The sequence below is a fragment of the Rhinolophus ferrumequinum genome, chromosome 15, assembly GCF_004115265.2.
Source record: "Rhinolophus ferrumequinum isolate MPI-CBG mRhiFer1 chromosome 15, mRhiFer1_v1.p, whole genome shotgun sequence".
NCBI classification, from domain to species: Eukaryota; Metazoa; Chordata; class Mammalia; order Chiroptera; family Rhinolophidae; genus Rhinolophus; species Rhinolophus ferrumequinum.
In genome coordinates this window covers 34,066,982-34,093,894 of record NC_046298.1, presented here as the reverse complement: position 1 = coordinate 34,093,894, position 26,913 = coordinate 34,066,982, and the positions used below count along the sequence as shown (strand labels likewise).

Genomic DNA, 26,913 nt, shown 5'->3' with positions numbered 1-26,913 from the left:
ACTTGCTCCATCTGAAGTCCATATGGCTCTGTATGATGAAGATCTCCTGAAAAATCCTTTTTATCTGGCTCTTCAAAAGTGGCGTCCTGACTTGTGCAACAAGGTGGCCCAAATCCATGGCATTGTAAGTGCATTGATCCTGAGGGTTGTCTTTTTCTGTTAGGCACAGACCAAGCAGTGCTGGCAAGGCCAAAAATATGGTAGATTTCGATTAAGTGTAGAGGGGAGTCAGCTACAAACCTGGTTAGTGTAACAAGCCCCAGACCATGCTCAGTATGTGAACAAGAAGAGAGGGATTGCCATGAGCTGCTTCTTCCAGGAAGCCTCCTGGGACTGCACCAGCCCAGAGTGTAATTCTTTCTCTGAACTCTCAGCCCATGTTGACACAGGTATTATGGTATTCACCTCAGTTTCTCTTACTTCCATGTGGACCCTGAGGGCTTTTCGAGGGCAGAAATCATATATTCCTCATCTGTGAGGTGGGTGCTCACTCCCATAGAGCAAGAGAACATGTGAACAGGTTTGTATGTTGCTTTCAAGGGCATTTCCTAAAGGGAAAGAACTGTGGTGAAAGAACTTTCGTAATAGAGACCACAACCTCGACAGCCTTCACGGCAGCCAGGTAACAGGAATGAGCGAAGTGTGTAAGAGAGACCACGGCCTGTAGGTGGGGCCTCTGCTGCCTGGCGAGAAGGCAGGCCCCGCACCGCAGGTCTGTCCAGTTCTGAGGTTGGTGGAATTGTCAGCATCTTACACAACACGTTGGGACACAGTGTACGGGCGCCTCTGTGCTGTCTGTTTGTGTCTTCCTTCTGAGTGTTGTTCTCTTCTCATACTATGTTCCCACTTTTTTTGCCACAAGGTGTGACTACTCAGGTATGTCAGGTGACTGCTGATTTGAACCAAGGGAGAAGTCAGTTTAGCCCAAGTTGAAGTCAGGTTCTCTGCTGCCTCTCTGGAAAACTGGTACTTTCACCCCACCCAGTCCATCCCTGTGCCAGCAGAAGCCCCATTTCTTAACGTCCCTTCTAGTTTTCATGATTGATTTTGTGATTCATACATTTTTCCCAGAATTTTTTTCCTTTGAATTTTAGAAGTCTTAAAGTTCGTTATTAAAAAAAAAAAAAATTGGCGAATATAGCTATTGCCAAAGAAAATAAAAATTTCATAGAAGCTCATCAGAGACGTTCATTGTCATCTATTGTGGTCACACTAGTTATTAAATGCTACCCCAGGCACGGCACTATGTTTGATGCTGGGGATCCAGCAGAGCGTATGAATATCCCTCCCCATCTTGACTCCTCTGAGGATTAAATTCTAGTGGGAGAGATGGTCATACTCTGGGCAAATACGTACTAATTACAGTTGTGGTCAATGTCACAGAGAGAAAGTGCAGGATGCAAAGCAGTCATAGTGACTGGGAACGCCTGATCTAATTGGGGAAAGATTTCCTTCCTGTCTTTGTTCTATGACATTTTTTTAAATACCATCTAGATGAGAGTGTATTAACGCATGTAACTTTCTCTTGCTTTTTAAAAATGCCACACTGTGGAGCGCTGTTGTTTCTCAGGAAGCTCTGTGGGACCTGCCAGCACTTAGCACAGTTCTGTCACCTAGTAGGTGCTTTTCCATCAGCAAGCTGTGGAATCACACTCGAGCTCACATTAGCAAAAGGGGAATTTTGAGTAAGAAGCTTGGCATCTTGGTCACCTTCCTTTCAGGTGCCCCGAGGAATGGGAGATTCTTTTTAAACTGCCACCCCGAGTTCCCAGTGGTACCCTAGGCCCCTTACTCCTTGAGAGCCAGAGCATCCACGAGGAGCTGCTTGGGGCCCGCACTGGGCAGCACGGAATTCCTCGGCCTTGTTCAGTGGACTCAAGAATCAGTGAAGCCAACTTCTCAGCTGAAGTCAGCAGTAGTGGGAAGGAGAGAGCTATCGGTAGCCTGCTTAGCCGGTCTGATATTGTTAGCTAGCTCCTGCCCCCTGCTGGCTGTGTGATGGGAGTACTGGCTCTTCCCTGCCTCATCCATAACCATGCTCCATTCACGTCTGTTGGTTGAATGAAAAAGAATATTCCACTCACCTCCAGAAGAGCACTCATCCTTTCGGCCACTTCTGAGGGATCCACGTGGCCTCAGCAGGTGAAGCTGAATTTCTTTCTATGGGGCTTGGCCACTGAGCTAAATTTGGCCACTGTTGAATCCACCCTGGGGATCAGAGTCCTTTATTGAACTCTAAAAAATGTGAAATCACCACTTTTCTGTCTGTCTTTTTTTTTTTTTTAAATTGGGAAATATTGGGGACCAGTGTGTTTCTTCAGGGCCCATCAGCTCCAAGTCGTTGTCCTTCAACCTAGTTGTGGAGGGTGCAGCTCAGTTCCAAGTCCACTTGCTGTTTTCGATCTTAGTTGCAGGGAGTGCAGCCCACTATCCCATGCGGGAATTGAACCGGCAACCTTGTTAGGATCCGGTTGCCCCTTCAGCAGCTCAGCAGCGCAGCATTTCGTTGTCTTCAATCTACCGTGTTTCCCTGAAAATAAGACCCAACTGAAAAATAAGCCCTAGCATGACTTTTCAGAATGACATCCCCTGAACATAAGCCCTAATGCGCCTTTTGGAGCAAACCAAAACTAAGACCCGGTCTTATTTTCGGGGAAACATGGTAGTTGTGGAGGGCGCAGCTCACTGGCCCGTGTGGGAATCCAACCGGCAACCCTGTTGTTCAGAGCTCGCGCTCTAACCAACTGAGCCATCCAGCCACCCCTGAAATCACCACTTTTAAACATGTTTGTCCCCTAGGGCTAACTGCCCCTCACACCTCTCCCTGCAAGGCAAGCTTGCGGCCACCTCAGCCTCACATGAGCATGTGAGTGGCTGCGATGCACCTTCACTGCTTCCCTACCTGCCCCAAGCCCTCCTGGAGCCAGACGTCCTTCCCCAAGCTTTCCTTTGATGGGGATGCCTCTGTGTCCAGGCAGGTGCGTCTTGCCATCATCTGCTCTCTGACTGGACAGCAGAAGCTCTTTTCCCCATGTTCCCCAGAATCCAATCACAGAGGCCTGTGACACCCACACGCTGCTTCTAAATAGTCACCCCTTTTCTTACAACCATGCAGCTAATTATGCAGTGTGGCTTCTTCGGAGCAGGCTGGGCAACCCTGCTGTACCCCTGGGGCTCTTGTCCATGGGGTCTTGTGGGGAGAGTCCTCCAGACTCCTTGTGGGGAGAGGTTCAACTCCTCTCCCAGGTGGACTGGGGGTGGGTCCATTTGCCTATAGGAAAAGCAAAAATTACAAAAATGTCGTCCTTTCATTCTGGGCCTTAATTATGGAGTAGATAGGCTTTTGAGCACCGGCTTGGGAACCTAGCAGCCTGTCTTACAAGTTCCGGAGAACTGACTTTCAAGTGAAATACCTAGACAGTCCCGCTAAGGGCACTGATGGCCTTATTCCAGTTCTCAGGGTCCAGTCAACAAACATTTATTGAGTATCTACTATGTGCCAGGCACTAGGCTGGGTTTCCAGGGTTACATGGATGAGTGGGGAACACAGCATGCCTTCAGGAAATTCCAGAAACAGACTGTAGGACAGCAGAATGAATATCAGTACAGAGGTCGTTATAGGTTCCTGTGGAGTGCGTAACCCAGCTGGGGAGGAGTCAGGAGGGTTCCCTGGAGTAGGTGTCGCTAATGCTGAGTCTTGCCTTTATTCTACTGTCTTTTCTTTAATTACTATCATTTTAAAAATTCTTTATAAAAGGGCTAGAATAGAAAGTTTTATCGTTAACCTTTGAAATGAGCAGGTCTCCAGTTTACAGCCCACCCCATAACTCTAAAATTTGAGTACTGCATCCACATAGGCTATTAAAACTCCGTGACGCCTACTCCAGAAGTTGTCTGAAGCTCCGTCTTACGAGAGCTTCCAAGGCACTCAACCTCCCCTCTCTTGGGCAGTTTCATAGCTGCCCACCCCTAGCCCCTCCCGTGGCTGGCTTCCTCCCCCTACTCTCCCAGCGGGACTCAGAACTCTGATAGAGATGGAGGGAGCCACAGAGAGCCAGCTGCTGGTTCTGCTTGCAATAAAATGCTCCAGGCAGCATTGTCAGCCTGAAAACTGGGGGTCTCAAAATCGGAGGGCCTTCTGTTCGCACAACAAACATTGATTGGGCACCTACTGTACGTCGAGTGGTAGGCTGGATAATGGGGACACAGTGCAGTAGGCGCCAGTCATGCTTTGTGCAAGTGAGGGAAGTGGAGAAGGCTTTCATAAACCTGTCAATAGAATGCAGTCACAGTTGGCGTGGAGTTCACCCAAGCACCTCAGAAGTTCCTAGTCCCTCAGGGGCCCTTCCTCATGTGACTCCTTCATCCACAGAGCTGGAGGGGGACCATCTCTTGGCCTCTCTGACTTCGGCATTAAGCATACCTTAGGTCTGGTTCCCGACGTCCCCTTGCCTGTGGCAAACTCTCAGGTCTCCAGGATCTTCTTTGTCTCTCTGTTCACTGCTGCTATGAGGTCCCCCAGGAATCTTGAAGTTGCTTCTCAGTTCAGGCTCATACCTGAGGGCCTCCCTTTTCTTTCTTTAAGTTTTACTTTTATTAAAATTTAAAATTACTATGTTTCATTTCAAGCATATAAAAGTATAAAGAATAATACAATCGGCCCCATGTATCCATCACCCAGCTTCAACAGTTGATCCATTCATGGCCACATTTCTACTCCTTCCTGCTCTCCACTCTCAGCCACGGGATTATTTTGAAGCAAACCCCAGAAAATTATAGAAGGTAGTCATACGATTTGATCTATAAATATTTATAAATGTATTTTCAAATATAAGGACTCTTAAAAAAATAAAATAACTACAGTGCTATTCCATTATCACAGCTAAAAAATTCCTCAGTAATTCTTCAGTATTATCAGTATTTAGTCACTGTTCAGATTTCCCAAATTGCCTCATTTTTTTTGTTGTTGTTTGTGTGTTTGTTTTACAGTCGGTTTGTTCAAATCAGGATTCAAAGGAGATCCACACATTATCTTGAACTGATAGGTCTTTCAGGTCTCTCTTTTTCTCCTAGCTTTATTGAGCTAAACTGAAGTACACTAAGCTACACATACTTAATGTGTAAACTGCGATCCCTTTTGACACGTATATAGACTTGTGAAATCATCGCCAGTCTTAAGTTTCTCTTTAATTATATCTTCACCTTTCCTCACTTTCTTTCTTTCCTTGCAATTCACTTGTCCAGCTCATTTATCCTGCAGAATTTCCTGCATTCTGGCTTTTGCCAGTTGCAATCCTGTGGTGGCATTGACCATGGTGCTGGTCTCTGTGGTTCCTGAAATTGGTAGCTGAATCTAGATCTGGGACTGCTTCGGTCTTGATTTTGGGGCCATGCCACTTCATAGACAGGCTGGAGTTCTTCCATCAGGGGCTTCCTTTTCTACTGTGAGGAGCTGGCGTGCCCTCCGTGGGGACAGAGGCTCTTTTTAACCTGCTTGGGGAAGCTCCTGGTGGCAGCTGCTCCTGCAGGCTCCAGAGTTTCATGGTGTCTTTGCAGAGGAAACTCCGGCAGGTACTGGGCTGTTTTTCCAGCCCTGGCTCCCGGAACAGGATGGGGCAGTGGTCAGGAACGTGGCAGGAGTTTGAATCATGACTCTGCCACTCACTGGCTGTGTGGCATGTTTATGATTCATGTGATGGGATTGCGTGTGACTTTTTAGCTTCACTTTTCTGTGCTTTCCAAATTATCCTCTCCATCTGGAATCATTCCTGAGCCTGTTGAGGATTGAGTGGGACACCTGGGATTAACTGTGGGAAGGACCCCTCGGGGTGGGAACGAGCCCCCCAGTCTGCAGGTCTGAGATGTATTTAACTCCTTTGATCCTCCGTTTCCTTGTCTGTGCAATGGGGTTAGTGCAGGAGATGTTTGCTTTGTGCCGGGCTGTTTAGGAGATGGGACCCTGCGGGACTTTGCAACCTTGGTCATCTTCCCTACAGGTACACACGAGTCTGAGAGACTCCTCTGAAACGTGAGTCCCTGAGCCAAGCACACATCCGCAGGGAGTTGCCAGGGCAGTAGGACGCGTTGAGTTGAGCTCCATCCCTTTGCTGTGTTGAGCTGAGAAACTGGTGTCCCAGTCAGCCAGGTGGCCATAGTCAGACCAAAATTCATCTTTCAGACTGATCCCTACCCCAAGGAGAGAGTTTAGCACCCTGAGACATCTCTGGTGGAGGTGGCAGCCTGCGATAGAAAACTATTTCTGTAGCTTGTGTTACAAACTACCATCACAACTAGGCTTAAAGAAAAAAGCATAGAGAAAAAGATGGGAAGGAATCTGTCTTCATGTGCCATGTGTGTGTTTCAGGGGGTGGGATTGCGTGTGACTTTTTAGCTTCACTTTTCTGTACTTTCCAAACTATCCTCTCTTCGTCTGGAATCCTTCCTGAGCCTGTTGAGAATTAAGTGGGACACCTGGGATTAACTGTGGGAAGGACCTCTCAGGGGTGGGAACAAGCCCCACCCCCGTCTGCAGGTCTGAGATGGAAGAGGACTCGTGCCACCTCCCTCTGTGTGGGCCATCGCAGTGACAACAAATTAAGTCCGCTGGCAGGGACTGCGGCCATTTGGCAAGTGGCTCCAGGCGTTCTCTCTGTCAGCTGGCCGCCACTGCAATTCCGGCTGGAGTCTTTTTGGAGATACATCCTGTTCTGCTGAAGTTGTATTAATAAATTACACAGTTCCTTCGTATTCACCCTAATTCTTTTTTTCCAGGTCTTAGTACCCTGCAAAGGAAGCCTGACAAGCAATGTTCAGTCTACTTGTCAGTTTGAGTCCTATATTTTGATACCAGTGGAAGAGCACTTTCAGACCTTGAATGGAAAGGTATTCATTTCTTTGTGGGTCAGCCAGGGTTGCTCACTCAGTGTTTGGGCAAGATGGAGGGGAGAGAATCCCGCTTCTCACCCTTTCACATGTATGTGAAATAATGGCCTTGACGCACACAGCAGCCCTGTGGTGTGGGGTTGGAAGGCCCTCTGCCTTTTGAGGAAAGAGGAGCTGGTGGTGGTGAGCAGGGCCCTGGCCGTGGCCTGGGAGTGTGAGGAGGGGCCGGGCGTTTCCCCCTCAGCCCATGGGGTTCCTGACGGTGAGTCGGGGACTGGAACACTCTTCGATGAGGTCCTGTCAGAGTAAGCTAGTTTATCCCAGAGACCTCGAAGGCTCGTTGGTTTCTTAGCCACAAATGGGACAACAGGAACAAATTTTTAGTTTGTTAAAAACTTTTTGGTTTGAAATCATCTCAACCCTACAGAAAGTTTCAGTAAAGTGTAAAGAACACTCATACACCTTTCCCCCGGATTAGTCAACTATTAACATTTTGGCCACATTTATTTTTTCTAGATAGATTGGGCAAGCTGTGTGTGTCTGTGTGTAATACACATATTATTGCTTTTTCTGAACCTTTTCCAGAAAGAATAAGTTGCAAACACCATGTCCCTTTACTCCAAAACAATCCACTGTGTATTTCCTACATAACTACAGCACAGGGATCAGACTCAGAAAATTTAACATTAATAGAAAAATGTTCTCCAACATACCATCCTTATATAACATATGCTAATTATACTAATAGCCAAAAAAAAGCACCACAATTCTTTTTTCTTTTTAGGTTCAGGATCACACAATGCACTCTGTTGGTCTTTTCAGTTTCCTTCAGTTTGGAAGAGTCTCTCAGTCTGTCTTTGTCGCTCATGACACTGACATTTTTGTTTTGCTTTGCGGGCTCTCCCTCAGTGTGGGTTCTCTGATGTTTCCTCGTGATTAGATGAGCAGTTATGCATTTTTGGTAGTAATGCCTCTGAAGGGTGTTTTATCTTTCTCAGTGTATCTTGTCAGGAGGCACGTGATGTCAATCTGTCTCATTGTCAATGTTTACTTTAGAGTATGCATTTTCTTATTTTTAAGTGGAAACAGGTAGTTTCTGAGAGTGGGATGGTTCCGTTCCTAGTCAGGACGGTCCCCAGTCTCCAGCCTACCCGTCCCTGGTTGGGGGAGGAAGCCACACTCCCCTTGTCACCAGTGTTGGCCCCTTGGGCCTGACAGCCAGGGCTCACGCACAGGTACTGTGTGGGGGAGAGAAGGGATGGGGCATAGGGTGACCTGGACTCCAGCTCAGGGGTCAGCAGCCGTGTGGCTCACGAGGCATGCTGCTGTTTTTCTGCCAAGTATTCGCTCACCACAGCTGCCAGTCCCTTGTCAGTTTATTTATTCTCTTTGGAGTACCCAAATCTACAAAGAGAGTAGAGTCAGGCTTATCATGGTGGGTCTGCCCTATGCACCCGGCCGTGGCGAGTGGTGAGCCATGAAAGGCGCACGGCAGTGTGCAATTGCCAGCCCCACCCAAACTGCAGCACCCGTCACTGTGGTCTCGTATTCAGATAGGAGAGCCTCACTGTTTCCTTTCCTGGGGGGGTGCAGGTTTTCTGCTACTCTAAGGAACACCTGAGTGCTTCCTTTGTTGCAACATTTAAAAAGGATCAGGATACTACCTAGGCACAGCTACAGGGTGAACAAAGAGGAAAGAAAAACATTTAGTATCACAATAAAATAAAAGAGTGGTCCTGCCCCTGCAAAACCCACACTGGAGCAAAGGCTGCACGTCGGGTGAGGTGCTCCATTGAGGTCCAGACCCCCACCAGGGGGTGGTGGTCACCACTGGCTGATGGTGCAGTGACTATTCTCTTGTTCCAGGATGTGTTCATACAAGGAAACAGGATTAAATTAGGAGCTGGTTTCGCCTGTCTTCTCTCAGTGCCCATTCTCTTTGAAGAAACATTCTACAATGAAAAAGAAGAAAGTTTCAGCCTACTGTGTATAGCCCATCCTTTGGAAAAGAAAGAGAGTTCAGGTATTGTGGGAGAAATGTGTTTGTTGAACTTTCTGCTGACATAACTGTTATAAACATCCCATAAAATATTCAAGAGCCCACTAGAAACCTGCGTCACTGTTTATATAATTCCCCACAGAACTTAATCAAAAAGTCATCTTGAGCTGAGGGGATCTGGATTGGGGCTGCTGTGTGTGGTTGCACAGACTGGATATTGCACAATTCCAGGGGGCATGTTCACATAGACCTCAGGGTGGATGTTGCCTCGTACAGTTGTGCAAAGTGGTAGCCTGGCTTTGTCTCTGGGCCTCAGCGTTAGCTCTTACAGCGTTATTACCCACCCAGCCCACTATGGTGCCTCTTGAGATCGTATTGTATTTAATGAATAATAATCCTTCAGTTGCTCCAGCAAATTGAGATAACAATGTACCAAAGGCACTTGGAGACTCGTGTCATCAGGAATCAGGGCTTCTTCACCAAAGCCTCAAAGGTCATGCCCATGGTCCCAAGTAGTCCAGGTTTTGTCCCAGGAAAGGACTTCAAGAAAACCAGGCTCTCTGGACCCCAGGCTGTCCTGTAACTAGGCCGCCCTCGGGCAATATCTTGAAATAAGGTTATCCCCCTCCTCCCGTGGAAGATGGGGCCCCACACGCCGGGGGAGCAGGGCAAAGGATGTGGCACTTCTCCCATTAGGAAACAGTGAAGGTTTCAGCCAGCCTGACCCTCTGTCTCTTTTTCAGAAGAGCCTTCAAAACCCTCAGATCCCTTTTCCCTGAAAACCATTGAAGATGTGAGGGAGTTTTTGGGAAGACACTCGGACAGATTTGACAGGAACATCGCCTCCTTCCAGCGAGCCTTCAGGGAATGTGAAAGGAAGAGCCTCCGTCATCTCATAGTCAGTAGCTGTGTCCCGCTTTGCCAGACTAGTTTAGAGCCCCGGCATCCCTCTCAGTTTACTCTGCTGCCTCCGCTGTTGGAAGTTCTGTTGAAATCCTTCTAACTATAAAAGTACTACAAGCCACTGTAGAAAACTTAAAAAATCACAGAGAAGTATAAAAATGAATAAATGAATGTCGTTACTCTCTGTGTTGACCCCAAGAGGAAATTTTCCCTACTCTTAATACATATGCACCTAAAGGAAAAGGAAGTTGAAAACGATCACATCATTCATTCGATAGCATTAGCACTTGAAGCTTGTCACCTGGGAAATACATTCTGTGAGATGCTCTCCTCACTCCAGGACCCGTTGCGCGTCCTGGGTTTTGTGTTACGGCCTCGGATTACAAGTGACGTGTCTCTCTGCTCTGTTGCACAGGACTCAGTGAATGCTCTCTACACCAAATGCCTCCAGCAGCTTCTGAGGGACTCTCACCTGGTAAGCAGCAGGACTTTCAAAGGAGACAGTTGCAGTTTGCCCACACGCAACTCCACACTCTTTAGCTGTACTTCTCTTGCCTTCTAGAAAATGCTTGCCAGGCAGGAGGCCCAGATGAACCTGATGAAGCAGGCAGTAGAGGTAAGAAGCCAGGCAACAAGGGGAGGGAAGGCGGCCAGTGCCCTGGGCTCCCCTCACATGCCCTGACCAGGGGTCCATTGATTTCACAGATGTACGTCCAGCACGATATTTATGATCTGATCTTTAAATATGTGGGGACCATGGAGGCAAGCGAGGTAGGTTCTAAACCTTCATCAGACAGGATGGAAGCCTCATTCTTTGCTTTCTAAGAAACTTGAAGCTTCGTTAAAATCTTTTGTTAGGATGCCGCCTTTAACAAAATCACAAGAAGCCTTCAAGATCTTCAGCAGAAAGATATTGGTGTGAAACCAGAGTTCAGGTAAGGGTTCGCACTGCAGCAGCTCGACACCCTCAGACGCCGAGACGCCATTTCTCCCGGAAGCAGGGCCCTCGGCAGCTCACTGGTTGGACTTGGTTTGTACCAAGGAGCAGTGCAGTTATTTATGACCAAAGACACAGGGCTGACATTGGCAGATGGCTGTTTTGTAGCTGTCACCTTCCTGCACCTGTCTGCTAACATGCCAGCTGGGTGGAAGCTAAAGGGCCTGAGATTTTGCACACTTGGTCTCTAGGTGGGCACACGACCCAACCAGGTAGGTTCTGCATGCAGACATCTCACCTGCCCATCTGAGGGAACCCTGCCAAAGAGGCACCTCCTTTTGAATTAAGTTTCATTAGGATACAAAAATGTCTAAAGTGTTTATATTTAAATCTTTCTTTCCCCTTTGGGCTCTTTCACTCTGGGGTAAGGATTTCTGGGTTTCTTTGGTTTTTGTTTTTTCTAATTTTCCGGAGCAGTTGTATCACCAGGCAGCCTGAATGGGACATGTAAAGCTGTTGTGTTTTGCCCCTGACTTGAGTCAGATAGCTTCTGAGTTTCTGTTTTTGTTTTTCATGACTTAGGGTTTGTGGTAAGAAATGTAAATCGAAGGTATGTCACGATGGCAAAGAAGAGCCCTCATACTGGTCTTACGTTGTCACTTGCCAAATTACTTTGTAGCTTCAACATACCTCGTGCAAAGAGAGAACTGGCTCAACTGAACAAACGTACCTCCCCACAACAGAAGTTGGTTTGTCTGCGGACGGTGGTGCAGCTAATTACACAGTCGCCTAGCCAGAGAGGTTTGTGCTGGGGAAGGGGCCTGGCAAGGGGGGGGGCAGGTACATCTGCCCAGATGCAAAGGTCTGTTAAGGAGCAGTGCTGTCTGAAAGGGTCGTACAGATGGGCCCATGTGCAGCCGGCACGCCAGGGTGAGTGCCCCGGGGTCTGTTCTGAAGAGTGGGTGCCTACTGATGGCGGTGGGGGTGGGGCTGGCATGACTAAGGTAACAAAATTCGCAGCAGCCTCTGAAATGAGCCAAGCTGGTGATGGGTACATGGGGGTTCGACTGTTCGTTCGACTGTTCTCCCTCATTTTATGTATGTTTAAAATTTTCCTTCATAAAAAGGAAACCGAAGTAAGCTGCGAAAAAAGTAATGAGGAGGCAAATCTGTGTGTGCAGATAGGGATGTTCTTTGAGCACATTACATGAAATAACGGGAGTGTATGTGGACACTTCCAACAGCATCGCAGAAAGAGGGGGACGGCTTATAGCCATGCATCTGATGGTGAATTCAGACTGTCTCTGCAAAGATAGGCAGGAAGCAACAGCAATAGCCTCTGGGAAAGAAGACTGGGTGGCAGGGATGGGAGGGGCAGTCACGGTTAGCTCTCTTGTGCTGTTTGAATTTTGAAACCCTGTGAATGGGTTACTTAAAATTTCAAAGCAAAAATAGTAAAGTCAAGCTACATGTTGGCGTTAGACTCCACCGTGTGTAAGACAGAAATGATCTCAGGAGGAAATAGGCTTTCTGCGGTGGCTCTGGGCTCACCGTGGCTTTGTGTTCACCGGTGCTGGCCGCCCTGGACTCTGTGCATCCAGGAAGGTGGCAAGAGGTTGTCCACTTGGCGTTCCTCTCTTTTGCACATGTTCAAGATTGTTAAGTATTCGTTTTCCTCTTAAATATGACATCTGTTCAGGACACTGTAAAGGAAATTGTGCAATTGAATTTCTCCCTGATGGGTAATGTTACTGGATTGTGGTTTTGTGGGTTAGATGGTGGTGGGGAGTTGCTACTCTTGCAGATCTATTTGAGCCTCATGATGGCTTTGAACATGTGTTTCACCCTTGCAGTTAACTTGGAGACTATGTGTGCTGATGATCTTCTATCAGTCCTGTTGTATCTGCTTGTGAAAACAGAGATCCCTAATTGGTAATACTTTTTGGTAATACTTTTTCAAAATGGCAGCACTGGCACTGTACTGCGATTAGTTTAGTGTAACTAAGAAATGGAGCACCTCCTGTGAGTCAGGTGTTGTGCTTGCCCCGCCTTCCTTCGGCAGTAGGTGGCTGTCATTCCATTCATAGATGGGGAAACTGAGGCCCAGAGAGCTTATGTTTCTCGTTCTGGAACACGCAGCAGCAGGCTGATGCTAGTTGTGTGTGGCCCCAGAGCCCATCCTCTTCCCACAGGAACCCACCGCTCCTTTTATAATAATCAGCTTTCTAAAAACTAGCCTATTCCAGGAAAATAGCAAAGTAGTTTTAACTTATTTTCCTAATTGCACACACTCTTGAATAGAGAGAGCAAGGGGGCGGCAGTCCTCGCTCCCTGGAGAAACTCGACTTCAGTCACCAGAGCCAGGTGTTAACTGCATATACAACAATAAAACCTTTTTCTTCCCTTTGTTAGGATGGCAAACTTGAGTTATATCAAAAACTTCAGATTTAGCAGCTCGGCAAAAGATGAACTGGGGTACTGCTTGACTTCTGTTGAGGCTGCAATCGAGTATATTCGGCAAGGAAGCCTCTCCGTTAAACCACCCGTAAGATCCCCTCCTGTGCTGGCCTTTCTTTGTGGGTGTCCTCGGGTTCTGAGGTGGCGTGGGGAGAGGGGATTCTTAAATTGTCTCCCGAGAGTGGGGCCTCAGCTGTTTGCGGGCTCGGAGGCTTGACAACCACCCCGCACACTGAACACTAACCACCTGATTGGCTGTGAAAGTCAGTAGGTTTTCGTTGGGACTCACATGGTTCACGTCTCGTGTCATCTGTCCTCAGCATTCTCAAAGGCACATGGGCAGAGGGGAAGCTAGAAACCGAATCTAGATATCTTGACCAGGACGGGCCAGAAATGAGAGTAATGTTTGCAATTTTTTAGGACTCAGTGGCCGTATCACTATTTTCCTGGTCGGTTGGTGAGCTTTGGTTAGGGGAGGCGATTACCTTTCTATGTGAATTGGGAGGCTCTTAAACCAAGATTGCGTTGCTGGCCTGTTCGCTGCATACCAACCAGCAAAACGTGACTGTCCTCGCAGAAACCACAAGGTGAAACATGATAAAGTAAAGATTTCTGTACTCCAAACCAAGAGTCATGAGGATTGAACCTTCATTTGACCCTAATTTTCTAATGATGTTAGAATCTCCCAAAACAGCGATAAGTTAAAACATCTGGAAAAGAATATAATAGGCCTGTCCAGACAGGGGCACTCGGGTAAAAGCAGTTTCCTTGATCATTCATATTAACGTGTTTATGTATTTTCCAGCTTTTCCTATCCCTGGATACTTTACATAATTGAAATTGTATGCAGCACTGTAAACGGTTTTCCCCTGAGAGAATAGTTTTACTTACTATCTGATTAGAAGACTAATATTTGCTTATAAACAATAGTTGCAATATATGAAACTACAGGGAAGACAACAAAAGCCTTTTGTAAACTCGCTGGCTGGGGTGACTTGCATTGACATTTGGGTATATGTCTTTTCCTGTGCCTATACAGTCGTATTTTTAACCCAAATTTGAGATTGTGCTGCACTTGTTGGCATGTAACTCGACATTATCAGGTGCTCGCTGAAGAGCTAAGTTCTGCTTTTGTCTGGGTTCCGGTTTGACCTCCCACACGTATGCACGTGAAATTAGAAGCTGTCCAGCTCATCTCAGATGTGGCTGGCTGTGACTCTTGCAAAAGTGATTTGTAATTTAGGGGGAAATCATTAGCATTCTAGAATGAATATGCTTGTGCATTCTGCTTTGCACAGGTGTCTGCAGAATCAATTGCAACTCATTTCCATAGTTAGGGGAGTAAGATTTCTTGATTTAAAATCGTCTTCTGTGAGGTTCTAGGAACCTGTCGTTCCCATGGTGCCTGGAGTGATTTTCTGTGGTGACCCTGCCCTTCTGGTGTTTTCCCCGTCATTGGTCTGAGAGATCACTCCTTTCCTGTCTCTACCACCCTGCAGAGAAATTGCCAGATGCTCCTTGACGGGGCCGGGGTGCCCTTGTTAGCTGGAGGGAAGTGTCCACCTCTTGAAGGTCCTCCTGTCCCCTTGCTGACCCCATACTGTCCCATGGCCACCCTGCTTTCTTACTTTCCATAGCATGCAGGCAGGAAGGCTAACGCTTGAAGGCCTTTGGCCAGAGTGTAAGGAGGTGGCTGACCAAAGAATGTCAGTCGTATTCCCACATCTACTTTCACTTCAGAAAATATTCCAGTGGGATTGAGGGTTGTTTGAGGGGCGGCCCCTCTTGTGTTGGTGTTGGTTTAAGTCCAGCACTGCTGTTTGCTGTTGGGCAAGTCTGTCTCTCTCAGCCTCTGTCCATCTTCCTGTCTACACTGGGGATACTGCTGTATATTTCATCTCTTGCTAGGTGGTTGTGAGAATCAAATGGGATATTCAAAAGTGCCTTTTTGAAGTGTAAAGTGATACTGGTGCCCTTTCTTGCTCTTCTACTATCCCTGCATCTGGGTGTCTCTGTTTCCTGATTCTTTGGTGCGTTCTGCATAGATAGCTCCAACGCTGACTGTTAGTGTGCATTGGCAGGGATGGTGGGACACAGTCCAGAGTGCCCCTCTTGTCAGGGCGTCTGACCCTGGTCTTGCCTTCCCAGGTGGGAGGTGGTTGGTCCTGTCAGAGGATGGGACAAGGTGTGCGTCACCCCTACAGCTGGATCTGAAGCCCATCACTTGGGTATTGAGGGGGTCAGACGTGAGAGATGCTCTTCCCTTTACTGATGGAGCAGGTGTTGTGGCTTCCTTGTCTTTGTGATGCTAGCGTTGGGGTTCTGTCTGTGGCATGGACTCTGCCGTAGCTGCCGACTCATTCCTGTCAGCAGTGCAGTTCCATCTAGAAATGTTTGAGACCACCATTATGTACTGGTGTCCTTCGTTTCCTGGGGAAGGAGCCCAAGAGTATCTCCATACAGCAGGCGAAGTTTCTGAAAAGCATTAAGGACTGATTATTAGTATATTTAATTATGTTTTTATATCGGCTTTTTATATACTATAACATAGTTTCACAAAAATTTTCTCCCCAAGATAGAATCATACTTGAGATAGCTACAAATATTCTCTAGGCATAAAAGCTTAAATAAAGTCTCATAAATAAAGACTTTTAGCTCTCTGAAAATAAACTTTAGTGGGATGACTCTAGTTTTACCTTTGTGGACCAAAAAAATAGCAGGGAGAACCCTGAAAGAATCTGTACGCTGCTCTAGGTTTGCAGGTTTCTGGTCTTTCTCACTTTACCGGTTTTCAAAAATAGCGTTTACCCCATTCCCAAATAGGTCTTATCTGATAAGCTGTTTCTTCTGGTAGCTCATTCTTCCCTGAAGATTCAGTCCTAGAAGACCCCTCTCTTCATCACTGCCCTTCACACAATTGCCCAGAGTGGAGGAAAGGACCCTGAATTTACTTGAACAATGTCTTTGCTGTTTCTCTGACCCTAAAGCTGCTTGGCTATAAATCACTGAACAGAACAGGTTGTTAGAGCTTTATATAGGGTCTAGCAGCTGGGAGCACATATGGCTCTAATTCTGAGGTGTTGGTGTTTGTTTGCCAAGTAAACCCTCTTAGGGAAGTCAGTGTGAGGGAATCGGCTTGACAGCAGACCCCAGAAATGGTCCCTTCTCTGAGATGCTGTCACCTCTATCGTTAGCTGGACCTCTGAGTCAGAACTTTGAAGGCCATAAAGAGAGCCTCATCCTAGCATTTTGCCAGCGTTGGTGAGTTCTTCTGGCAGCAGCTGGCTGGAAAAAATTCCCTTTACCTCCCACCAAGACTCTTTTTAAGGAAGTTAATTTGTCCTTAGACCATTATTGCAGGTGCTCAAGTGAGCATTAAGGTGTCTTGCTAGAAATTATTTCATAAAGTAAGGATACGGTTTTAGATTTTTGTGTCTAGGTAAACATTATCTGCAATATGAAGAGCTGACTTTAGTAATTGGGTTGGACCCCGTATCTTATTGGACTTCAGGCCACTGGCCATATTGTTTGCTATTTTAGTAAATATGTTCAAAAAGCAAGACCCCTCTCTCTCCTGCTGATGGACACTGGGAAATAGCAGCCTGTCAAATGGTTTTCCTATCTGTAGCCGCAGATAAAATGGCAGGGGATAGGGAGATGCAGGCTAGGACAGAAATTTGAGAGGAGGAGGCCAGGACAATCCAGGTTTCCATGATGGTGTACGCGTGCTAAATTCCACACACACGTACAGCCCTTAGAGATGACCCATTCCACACACACGTACAGCCGGTGCCGCCATTCACCCAGATCCCCACTGGGAAATGGTTGTCAGAGCCCCCACTTCCTGAAGAGATGGGCGGGAAACCCTTCTTCCAGCCTGATGAGGGTCAACTTTCCGGTTCAGTGAGGCGGCCGCGAGGCACTGCTGCTCTGTTCTGGGGAGATGGCGAGGACTATTCCTGGGGTCCTCTCTTCTGACGGATCTGCACCAACGTCCCCATCACATGTGATAAAACGGATTGTTGGGTTTCTCCTGCAGGAATCTGAGGGCTTTGGTGACAGACTGTTCCTTAAGCAGAGAATGAGTTTACTGTCTCAGATGGCTTCCACTCCCATTGACTGCCTGTTTAAGGTAAGACCCCAAGAAGCCCTTGTGGGCACAGATGTGAGGAGCACGTCATCTGCCGCCGCTCTGGCGACTCTACAGAAGCCACAGGGTGGTCTGTGAAGTTCAACACCGAAGCGCGTCTTGTGCTCAGAGTGGGTGGTAGGAAGGCTGAGGTTTGACGAGTGGCATTGGCACGTCTGCCCCTGCCCCAGCGTGTGCTGTGCTGGAGCGGTGCTGATGGCTCACAGAGAACACTGGGCCTCCCCGCGTGGGACCCCGTGCCCTGGCTGTCCTCTCTCAGCTCAGTGCAACGCAGCTGGTCTTTCAAGGCCAACTCGGTGGTGCCTCACTGGTGGCCCCTGCAGAGCTGATGCCTCTCTCGGCTCCAGGAGCCCCACAACGCAGGTGTCTGTGTGCACATGCGCTGGCCCAGGAGGTCACCGTTAGGTATGGGTGTCGTGGTGGTGGTTTGATCACGTGGCAGCACATGCGCATCTGATAGACCGCCCGGGAGGCTGTCAAGGTGCCCCACTGGGTAGTCAGCAAGGGCTGGATGAGGGCGGACCTCCTCAGGCAGCCACCTGGAGCCAGAGTGGGTTCCGTGGAGGCCCAGAAAGCCTCCTGGGCCAGCCTGCTGCCCAGCGCATCTCACTCCTGGGGGAGCACATCCCAGGAATCACAGGGCTGAGCCTGCAGGTTTGTTTGTTGATGGGGTCTCCCGCTAAGTGCAGCTGTTCCCTTCCCCCTAAACTGAGGCTCTGTCAGAATACAAGAGGACAGGCCTGAGGCTTGTTCTAGTGAGGTGTCAAAATCCACACCAGGGCTCTGGCTGTATTGTCCCCCCCCCGTGCCCTCCCCCACACACACTCCTGTTGCTGTGGGAATTTTGTCATGTTATTTTTTTAATTATAGAAATTTCTAACGTTTACAAAAATACAAGACTGGTATGATGAACAAACTCCCGTATACCCATCTCCCAATCTTGTTTCATCTCTTCCCTCCACCCACTTTCCCCATCCGCCCAGATTATTTTAAAACAAACCCCAGAGAGCAAATCATTTCATCCATCCATATATACGTGTTTCTACAAGGATGCTTAAAGAATTCACGCCTTAGAAAGCAAATGATTTCTTAACATTGATGTAGTATCCTGGATGTCACTTTTCAGCACATTGCTTCAGGTAACCAGAAAGAAGTGGAGAGACTCCTGAGCCAAGAAGACCAAGATAAAGATACCATCCAAAAGATGTGCCACCCTCTGTGCTTCTGTGATGACTGTGAGAAACTTGTCTCCGGGTAAGAGGGTCCTCGTGGAGGCTCAGTGTGCCTGGATGCGGGTACCAGGGCCTGGAGGGAACTTTTCCACTTCTTTGCCATGCAGTTTTGAATGAGGCACTTACCTGGCTGCACTCAGCTCTCTCTGCTATAAAGTGGGGTCAGTAATCTCTGCCTCTTTGAAGCATCAGATGGAACAAGGATGTAAAAATAGTTGGCATGCCGCTGGGCTGGATGCCCGGGTAGGCGGGTGTAGGGCCTGCCCCAGACTTGGAAAAAGGGTTTAGGATGGGAGGAAAGTCTGCTTCCCCAGGAATCTTTTTGGTCTCCCCTTAACCTTGTCAGGCTGTTTTAGTGGAAGCCAGGCCTAGAGAAGAGTGGGGCTGGGTGAGGGATGCTGGAACTAGGTGCCTCAGTTCCTTACCCTGCGGGAGACTGAGCAAGGGCTGGATTATCTCTAGAGCACTGTGGGAGAGGCCCAGTTTGGATCACACCCCGAGATCCATCTTCCAGTGCCAGGACCCTGGCATCACAGCCTTGTCAGGGAAAGGCTTCGTCATGCCATCCCTAGGGTGTTATTTTCTGTATCTTCTCTCTGTTTTAGGAGGCTGAATGATCCCTCAGTTGTCACTCCATTCTCCAGAGATGACAGGGGTCATACACCACTCCATGTGGCTGCCCTCTGTGGTATGTGGTCTTGGGTTGGCATCTGTGGGTTGCCAGGGCAAAGGGATGGAGCCAAGGGTGGCCCAGCAGAGGCCCGGCTGACGGGATTGGGGGGCAGTGAGTTGGCGTGGTGGAGAGGGCTGCTTCATGGGCACACCCCCGGGGGCTTTGCTGGAAGAGAAGGTAGCAGACGGTCCACAGGCCTTATGTGCTGATTCCAGGCTAGAAGAGCTCATGTCCGTGCTCTCACTGTGTGGACCCCTGGCGCTGCCCTGGGCCAGTAGGCTAGGGAGGGAAGGCTTGAGTCCCAGCTATGCCAATGGTCTCAGAATTGGGGTTGTTACATCTCTTTAAAAAAATACCTTTACTGTCTTCTAAAGTGCATATTCAAAGTAGAAAACACAGAACTTCTCCAGTATCGCCTGCTATCCTTCTATCTGCCAGAGACAATTTTGATTTATGAGTGTTTGGAATTTCCACATGCATGTGTATATGAGTATAAAATATATGATATTGTGGGGATCATACTTTTCTGTATGCTTTTTTTTCTTTTCTTTTTTTCTTTTTTTCTGTGCTTTTTTTTCACTTGGCAATGTATAAGAACATTTCTCGTTGTCAGTATTTTTTTTAATGGTTGCACAATATTCCATCCTGTGAATTGATAAAGCATGGACTCTTCTGTGGACGTCTGAGGCTCTTTTCCACTACCCTCTGTTGCTAAGAAGTGGACTGGAGCTGTGTCCCCTCTAAGAGCCACCCAAAGTGCCCTGAGTCTACAGAGTCTGACTTGACGTTAGCTCTGGTTCCTCTCAAGCAGAAAAATAACCTCTGGGCGTGTTTCATGCCGGGAACTAGAGGGTAAAATCATGTGGCTTCACGCTTAGGGTTTGGAAAGCGTCTTCTCTTTCCTTCTCCATCCTGAAGTCCTTCTGTGCCATAGGGCAGGCATCCCTCATTGACCTCCTGGTTTCCAAAGGCGCTGTGGTGAACGCCACGGACTATCATGGGTCAACTCCACTTCATCTCGCGTGTCAGAAGGGCTATCAGAGCGTGACGGTAAGCAGTGGGGTGACAGTGCCACGCCTGTGGGTTCACTCAAATGAGCAAGGCTCTGCATTTTGACTTCCCAGTCGTGCCAGCCATACTTCTCTGTCCCACACCGGCTGTGCCTCGGCCACACAGGAGAGGCCACAAGGCTGAGGCCCCTCCCTGGGGGTCCGTTGCACAAAACTGTGAGGTCGAGATTTGAAATGGCCGATAATCCGGGGAAGAAGCGGGGGGCTGTAGACTCTGTAATCTCTACACTTTTTAAAAGGAAGAATGAGAGTGATGCTACCATTTTAACTGTAGTGTAGGTAAATAAGATTGAAAGGGGAAGCAAGTCACCGCCCCCTTATGAGACTCCAGGCCACACCTCCCAAGGAAGCGTGTGCCTGGCCTTGCAGTCTTGCTGCTGTTCGGTCATCTGCTTTCTCCTCTCCTTTGAAAGCTGCTGCTGCTGCACTACAAAGCCAGCACCGACGTGCAGGACAACTATGGCAACACCCCTCTCCACCTGGCCTGCGCTCACGGCCACGAAGACGTAAGTGTCCTCGCTGCTCTTGGCTGTCGAGCCATTCTCACTCGTGGAGAAATGTGAATTTCTGATTAGTTCGGTGTAGTATTTTCATGTTGGTGATGATTGGAAGATCTAGTGTGTGTTTTGGGTTTTTTTTATTTATTTGGATTTTTTGTTAAAAGAATTTTGAAGTTTATTACAGATGTTATATTGAAATAGCACATCTGAAACATAATTGTCCATTATCTTATCATAAAATTCAGTCATTTTCCGTTATCGCTGCTGCCATCTGGGTCTTACCTTTGTTCATATTCAGTTTTTACTTTTTTTTTAGTTTTTTATAGTTATATCAAGGTGTTTTATAATTTCCATTTTCACTTACTATTTATCTGTGTGTGTTATTTTTTTCTTAACCGCTCTCTCTCTCCTCTTCCCCTACCCCTTCTCTTCATAGTAATATACAGGAAGATTTTAGACATACGTAGGATTGAAGCTGGGTTAGGTGGTTGATGTGCAAAAACAAGATCATACCCTACACATTTATGTGCAACTTGCTTTCCTAAACAATCATTACGGAAATCCTCTAGGTCAATAAATATCAATGAAGCCCATTCTTTAACCGCTACACAATAATCAGTTACGTGTGTTGTGTTCCCAAGACCACCCCCTGGTTCAGTCAGTTGTGACAACACATTCGAAGTGTTGTCTACCAGGGCAGCTCATTAGAGACTCAGAACCCAAGACTTTTATTGGAGGCTGCCACGTAAACACCCTCTGCCTGGTATGTACCAAAAGTCTGGGCTCCCAGAAGGAAAGCAGGTGGTCAGCATAAACCACATTATTGTACAAACAGTTCAGACATAGTGAGCTCCTCTTATCAGTGAGAGGATTGTGGGCCGCCTCCCTAAATCCAAGCCCCCAAGGAGCGCTGCAAGTCAGGGGTCAGCCTTGCAAGCAGGCTGTGGCCTCAGGCCTGTTGTGGTAACTTCTTTCTGCACATGGATACGTCACCGTTTATGCAGCCATTTCTTACTGATGGGCAGTTGGGTTCTTGGAAAAAATGATGTGTCCTCATCAGGTAAGCTGGAACCCTTGAGTTATCGCTCCCTGTTACTGTCCGTTTGCTTGAGTGGAGCCCTGATCAAACTGGGACGTGGACCGAGGCTGTGGAGCGCACAGATGTTGTTGTCTGAGGTGTGGCACGTGAGTTTCAAGGATGGCGTTTCCCAATTTCTTGGCAGTGTGTGAAGGCTTTGGTGTACTATGATGTGCAGTCGTGCAGACTAGATGTTGGTAACGAGAAAGGAGACACTCCCCTACACATAGCTGCTCGTTGGGGTTACCAAGGCATCATTGAGACGTTGCTACAAAATGGAGCATCTATAGAGATCCAGAACAGACTGAAAGAAACGCCCCTCAAGTGTGCATTAAACTCAAAGGTAGATTCTTTTCTTTCTTTCTTTTCTTTCTTTCTTTCTTTTTTTTTAAATCTCAAAGCAGCAATATGGCTTTTAAAAAAATCAATGTCCACAGATTAGGTCTTGGCGTGCTGGACAAACTGCATTAGCGCCTGAGGACAACTTGGCCTGTACTCTCTCCGCTGCATTTGGGACCTGGTTGTTAATGGGTTTTACTTGTTCATATTGTTTTGAGTTTTCCTAGTAGGTTTTCTCTGTGTTATTCCACTCCCAGCAGAGTTTGCCCTGGCTTCTGAGTGCTGTTGGTTTTTGAGCAGACGGAGTGGATGCCAACGGGACAATGGCACCAGCCGGGGATAGCCGGGAAAGGGGACGTGGCCGGGAGCAGGAAGGGTCAGGGCTCTATGTTTCTCTAATTTGGCCAGTTTTGAACATCGTTGGGTGATCTGTTAATGAACCAGTCATCCTTTCCTGGTCGTGATTTCTGGAAACATGTAATTTTTGGCAACATGAGAAAGTGCTCTCTTCAAGAGTGGGTGGGAGTTGAGGGGAGCTTAGAGAGAACAGTTCTTTGTAGCCCATCTCCCAGCAGCAGCTCTGGTGGAAGGCTTGCCTTCAGAGAAGCGTGTCCGGCCAACTGGCCAGAGGACGCACAGGCCATGTGCACCAGAAGCCCCAAGTCCTCAGACTACTGTGTCCAGAACATCAGAGACGTGTGGCTCCCATAAGCCATTCCGTTTCAGTACAGGTCTCCAGTTGCCTCCCTTTGCTCAGGCCCTACTTTCTGCCTCTTGATGGTTGCCCGGCTTCCTTTTATGGTTCCTAACTATCTCCTAGGGAGCTCTTTTCATGTGCGCATTGGTCTTCTACGAAGAGCATTGTTGTCAAAACCACTTTATTGAGGTATGGCTGACATACAAAAGCTGTCCATACCTACTGCACAGGCACACTTCAGAGATAGTGCACGTTTGGTTCCAGACCACCGCAGTCAAGGGAATATTGCCATAAAGCAAGTCGTAATCTTTCTGCTGGTGGAGGGTCTTGCCTTCGGCTTGTAAAAAATGCAACATCTGTGAGGCACAATAAAGTGACGTGCAGTAAATGAGGTACAGCTGTGTACAGCTTGATGCATTTGGAGATCAGTACACACCCGTGAGACCATCACCACAATCTATGCCATAAACGTATCCATCACCTTCAAAAGTTTCCTCCTGTTCTCTCTGTTATCATTATTTCTGTGTGTGTAATAAGACCACTTAATGTAGCTCAGTGTTTGAGGGCCTAACCCCTGCTCCTCACCCAGGGGGGAGGGGCCTGAGCTATACTTCCCGTGCACACACAGGGTCTCAGCTTTGTAGCAGCCAGAGCTGACAGGACTGGGCAGTGCCCTCCTTGGCCTGAGGTGGCCTTGAGGAGCCGCGGGCGCCTCTGCCACTAGTTTCTATCAAAGTCCCCTTCCCAAGGGAGGTCTACAGAGGGAAGGAACCGACTGCCTGCGTGGTTCGGCTCTGAGCTGTTCCTGCGTGAGACCCACGGGTGCCAGGGGGAAAGCCACACTTTATCCCTGTGGACAAATAGTCTGGGGCTGCACAAGGCAGCCTTGGAGGCCCCTCCTGTGGCCGGGGTTCTCTTGTCGTCTGAGCCCATTCATGGGAAGTACCAGCTCCTCCCGGCAGACGGAAGGAGTGGGGTGGCAGAAGGAAATCCAAACTTAATCAGTGGGATCCTGAGTAAGTTCCCACCCACTCCAGGCCTTGGTTTCTGTCTGTCCAAGGGTGTGGCTGGGCTCTCTGACCTTCCGAGGAGATGGGCAGGCAGTGGGGTGTTACGGGTGACCGTGCTTTCAGGACCTATCGCGTTCAGTACTTGTCGCCTCCGTCTTCCTAGATTCTGTCTGTCATGGAAGCCCGTCATCTGTCCTTTGAAAGGAAGCAGCAGTCTTCAGAGGTAAGTGCGCAGGGCGGTGCCCCTTGGCCCTTCTACGCCAGGGCCTCCTGGCGCTCACCTGTCTCTTCCTTGTCGGGCTCCCTTGCTGCAGGTCCCCGTGCCCCCACCGCAGCAGTCTGGGGATTCCATCAGCCAGGGCTCCTCCACCTCCAGCTTCTCCTCTTTGTCGTTGAGCTCCAGACAAGAGGAGCCCAAGAAGGACTACAGAGAGGTGAGTCTCCCAGGTGGGCAGTGGGAGGGCTGCACAGCCCATGTTCCAGCGCCAGTTAAAGAGCCGCTGCCTGACGAGGGCTGGCCAGTCGGCCTGCTCATCATCACTGGGACAGCTGTATCTGCTGTGGCAGAGGTCAGTGCCCTGGAGAGGAGCCCAGACGGCTCTCACCCTGCTTGCCCTTCCTGGTCTGCCTTTGCTTTGTGGGGAGTGTGTGTGTGTGAGAGAGAGCGAGAATATTCTAAGAAAAGTGCAATGAAAGTCACCTATAGGTCCACTGATTTAAGACCATTTTACAAAGTAAATTTTCTCTGCCCTTACTTCCCACTCCATAAGCCCCCCGTTAACCTGATGTGGGTCCTTCCTGACTTCTTGCAAAATCTGTACATTTACATGCACTCATATACTGTGTTTTGTAAAAGCTGATTTATAGTCTTTTGTTGTTGTTTTTTTTTCATTTAATCTGTCTTAGAGCTTGTCCGCTGTCAGCCCACAGAGCAGACCATTGCATGGATGTGCCAGGAATCCTTTGCCTGTTTACCTGTGGATGGGGAACCCTCACTGACTCCACCTACCACCCCTCGTCCCCTGTTTACCCCAAACCCCGACCTGCTCTTAGAGGGCCCAGTAAGCTTAGCTCAATGTCAAAGCACAGCACAGAAAGCCAAGAGACACTCTTCCAAAGTCTCACACAGACCTGGAATGGTTCTTGGATGGGGCGTCCCCCTCGTTGACCCCTTAGCTAACAGATAATGACAGCTGAATACATGTCATTCTGAAGAGGGGCCGGCCTCCTAGGAAGTGCTTATGCTTCAAGGTGACCATCCGTCTCTGCCACATTAATAAGCAGTGTCATTCTGTAGACCTTAAACGGTAGTGGGTCAGTGCACTCTGGCACCCTCTCCTATCTGAGCAGTGTGAGGGGTATGTGTGAAAGGTACTGAATGAGATGCTGAAACTCCACGAATCAAGAGACAAATGAAAGCTATTAGGTGTTCAGAATATTGTTTTTATTATTTTATTAACATCATTTTTCTAACATTGTTTTTCTTTTTATTAAGGTAGAAAAACTTTTAAGAGCCGTTGCTGATGGAGATCTAGAAATGGTGAGTTTTTAGAAGTGCCTTTACAAAAAGCTTGCTCTCGGTTTAAAACAGCTATTTCCTGTGTTTCCTGTGTCCAGTTCAGTGAGGAGCTGTGTGGGCTCCTTGTTCACATTCACATAGAAAGTGTTGCATCTAATAAATATTGCGTAATGGTAATGTGACATTTCCACCGCAGATAATGAGGCAAGTGGGCAGAAAGCCACACACTGAGCACATCCCTGCCTTTTAGACACTCATACTCCGGGAGGGTGGTGAGCTGTGGGCAGGGAGACCAGCCCATGTCCAATTCACAGAGCCTGGGCCTACTAGCAGGGAGCAAGGTGAGCAGACAGGATCGTGGGCGAGGAGGAGGGGTGGCAGCAAGGGCAGAGCCCCGAGGGTGTCAGCATGGCCCTGTGGAAGCCGTGGACGTCTGTGACGCCTGGGCCAGGAAGCTGAGGGCTGAGGCTGGGGGCTCCCAGGACGCACAAGCAGGCATCTGGGCGAGATGGTGCTGGCTGCTCTGGGTTGGCACCTGGCAAGGATGGCCTGGCTGCAGGGAAGGTGTCTGTCCTAACCCTCCCTGTCAGGCCACAGGGCACCTCCATCCTGAGAGCGCTGGAGAGTGGAAACAACCTTCATTAGATTCCCACAGGCAGTTCCCCTGTCTTGCCTTTGGCTTCCCGAGAGGAATTGGTATGTCTTCCACTTTAAAAGCAGGAGTAAATTAGGTGCTTAGCAAATTAGGAGCTCTGAATAAGGCCTGTTACCAGAGCATTTTACAATGATGTGTGTCACTGAGGATTGAGTTTGAGGTGATGAACAGAAGTTACTGTGCTCTGATCACAACAGCCTCTGGGATATTAAGAATCTGAGTGCAGTCATTGGTGGATTAGCCTTTGCACTCCGAGGGGCGGACGAGGGGTCCGTATCTGGCCGAGGTCACACTGCTCCTCTCACGAGGCCAGCCCCAGGAGAACCCAGTATTCTTTGGGGGAAGCAAAGGAGGACTTCTTTAGGCACGCTGAGAGCCATGTGGCTTAGCCTGTGTGGAGAGCGATTACGGCTGTCCCTGAGTCCTGACACATCTGTTCTTCTTCTTTGTGAGTGGTGAGGGGACTGAGGCCACTCATGAAGGCAGTGAGCAGAGACAAACTGCCCGGTGCCCTGGGGTCACTGTCCAAACCAACCAACACATACCCCCCAACCCCCTGCCCGGCGCCACCTGCCCCTCAGCTCCCTGCCCCCATTCTTGTTCCCCCCTTTTCATCAAGAAGACCTGCCCTCAGTCTGTCCAGCTAGCCTGCTGGGTGGGGCCCGCGAGTCGATGCCTTTGGTGTTTCCACCCTTACCGGTGTCTGTTGTCAGGGACGTGGAAGGGTCCTGAAGGAGAGAAGTTGGGGGGTCAAAAGGGGTCTTCCAGGAACCCTTTGTCAGTCCTTGCAGGCATATGCTGACTTCCTCCGA

At 48.5% G+C, this 26,913-nt stretch overlaps 1 protein-coding gene across 4 annotated transcripts in view; it reads left to right on the top strand.

Moving 5' to 3' along the window:
• Window positions 1-26,913, top strand: part of ANKRD27 (ankyrin repeat domain 27) — a 40,607-nt gene continuing 13,694 nt past the window's right edge. For all 4 annotated transcript variants that reach the window (XM_033128610.1, XM_033128609.1, XM_033128611.1 and 1 more), the window contains exons 1-20: window positions 1-124; window positions 6,772-6,882; window positions 8,749-8,905; window positions 9,625-9,779; window positions 10,200-10,259; window positions 10,347-10,400; window positions 10,490-10,555; window positions 10,643-10,719; window positions 11,401-11,522; window positions 12,575-12,653; window positions 13,134-13,266; window positions 17,218-17,310; window positions 18,455-18,582; window positions 19,166-19,248; window positions 20,168-20,283; window positions 20,717-20,809; window positions 22,027-22,224; window positions 24,091-24,150; window positions 24,242-24,361; window positions 25,423-25,467. In XM_033128610.1, the coding sequence (XP_032984501.1) occupies window positions 23-124; window positions 6,772-6,882; window positions 8,749-8,905; window positions 9,625-9,779; window positions 10,200-10,259; window positions 10,347-10,400; window positions 10,490-10,555; window positions 10,643-10,719; window positions 11,401-11,522; window positions 12,575-12,653; window positions 13,134-13,266; window positions 17,218-17,310; window positions 18,455-18,582; window positions 19,166-19,248; window positions 20,168-20,283; window positions 20,717-20,809; window positions 22,027-22,224; window positions 24,091-24,150; window positions 24,242-24,361; window positions 25,423-25,467 (2,052 nt within the window). In that variant the 5' untranslated portion in view covers window positions 1-22. The remainder of the gene's footprint in view (window positions 125-6,771; window positions 6,883-8,748; window positions 8,906-9,624; window positions 9,780-10,199; window positions 10,260-10,346; window positions 10,401-10,489; window positions 10,556-10,642; window positions 10,720-11,400; window positions 11,523-12,574; window positions 12,654-13,133; window positions 13,267-17,217; window positions 17,311-18,454; window positions 18,583-19,165; window positions 19,249-20,167; window positions 20,284-20,716; window positions 20,810-22,026; window positions 22,225-24,090; window positions 24,151-24,241; window positions 24,362-25,422; window positions 25,468-26,913) is intronic.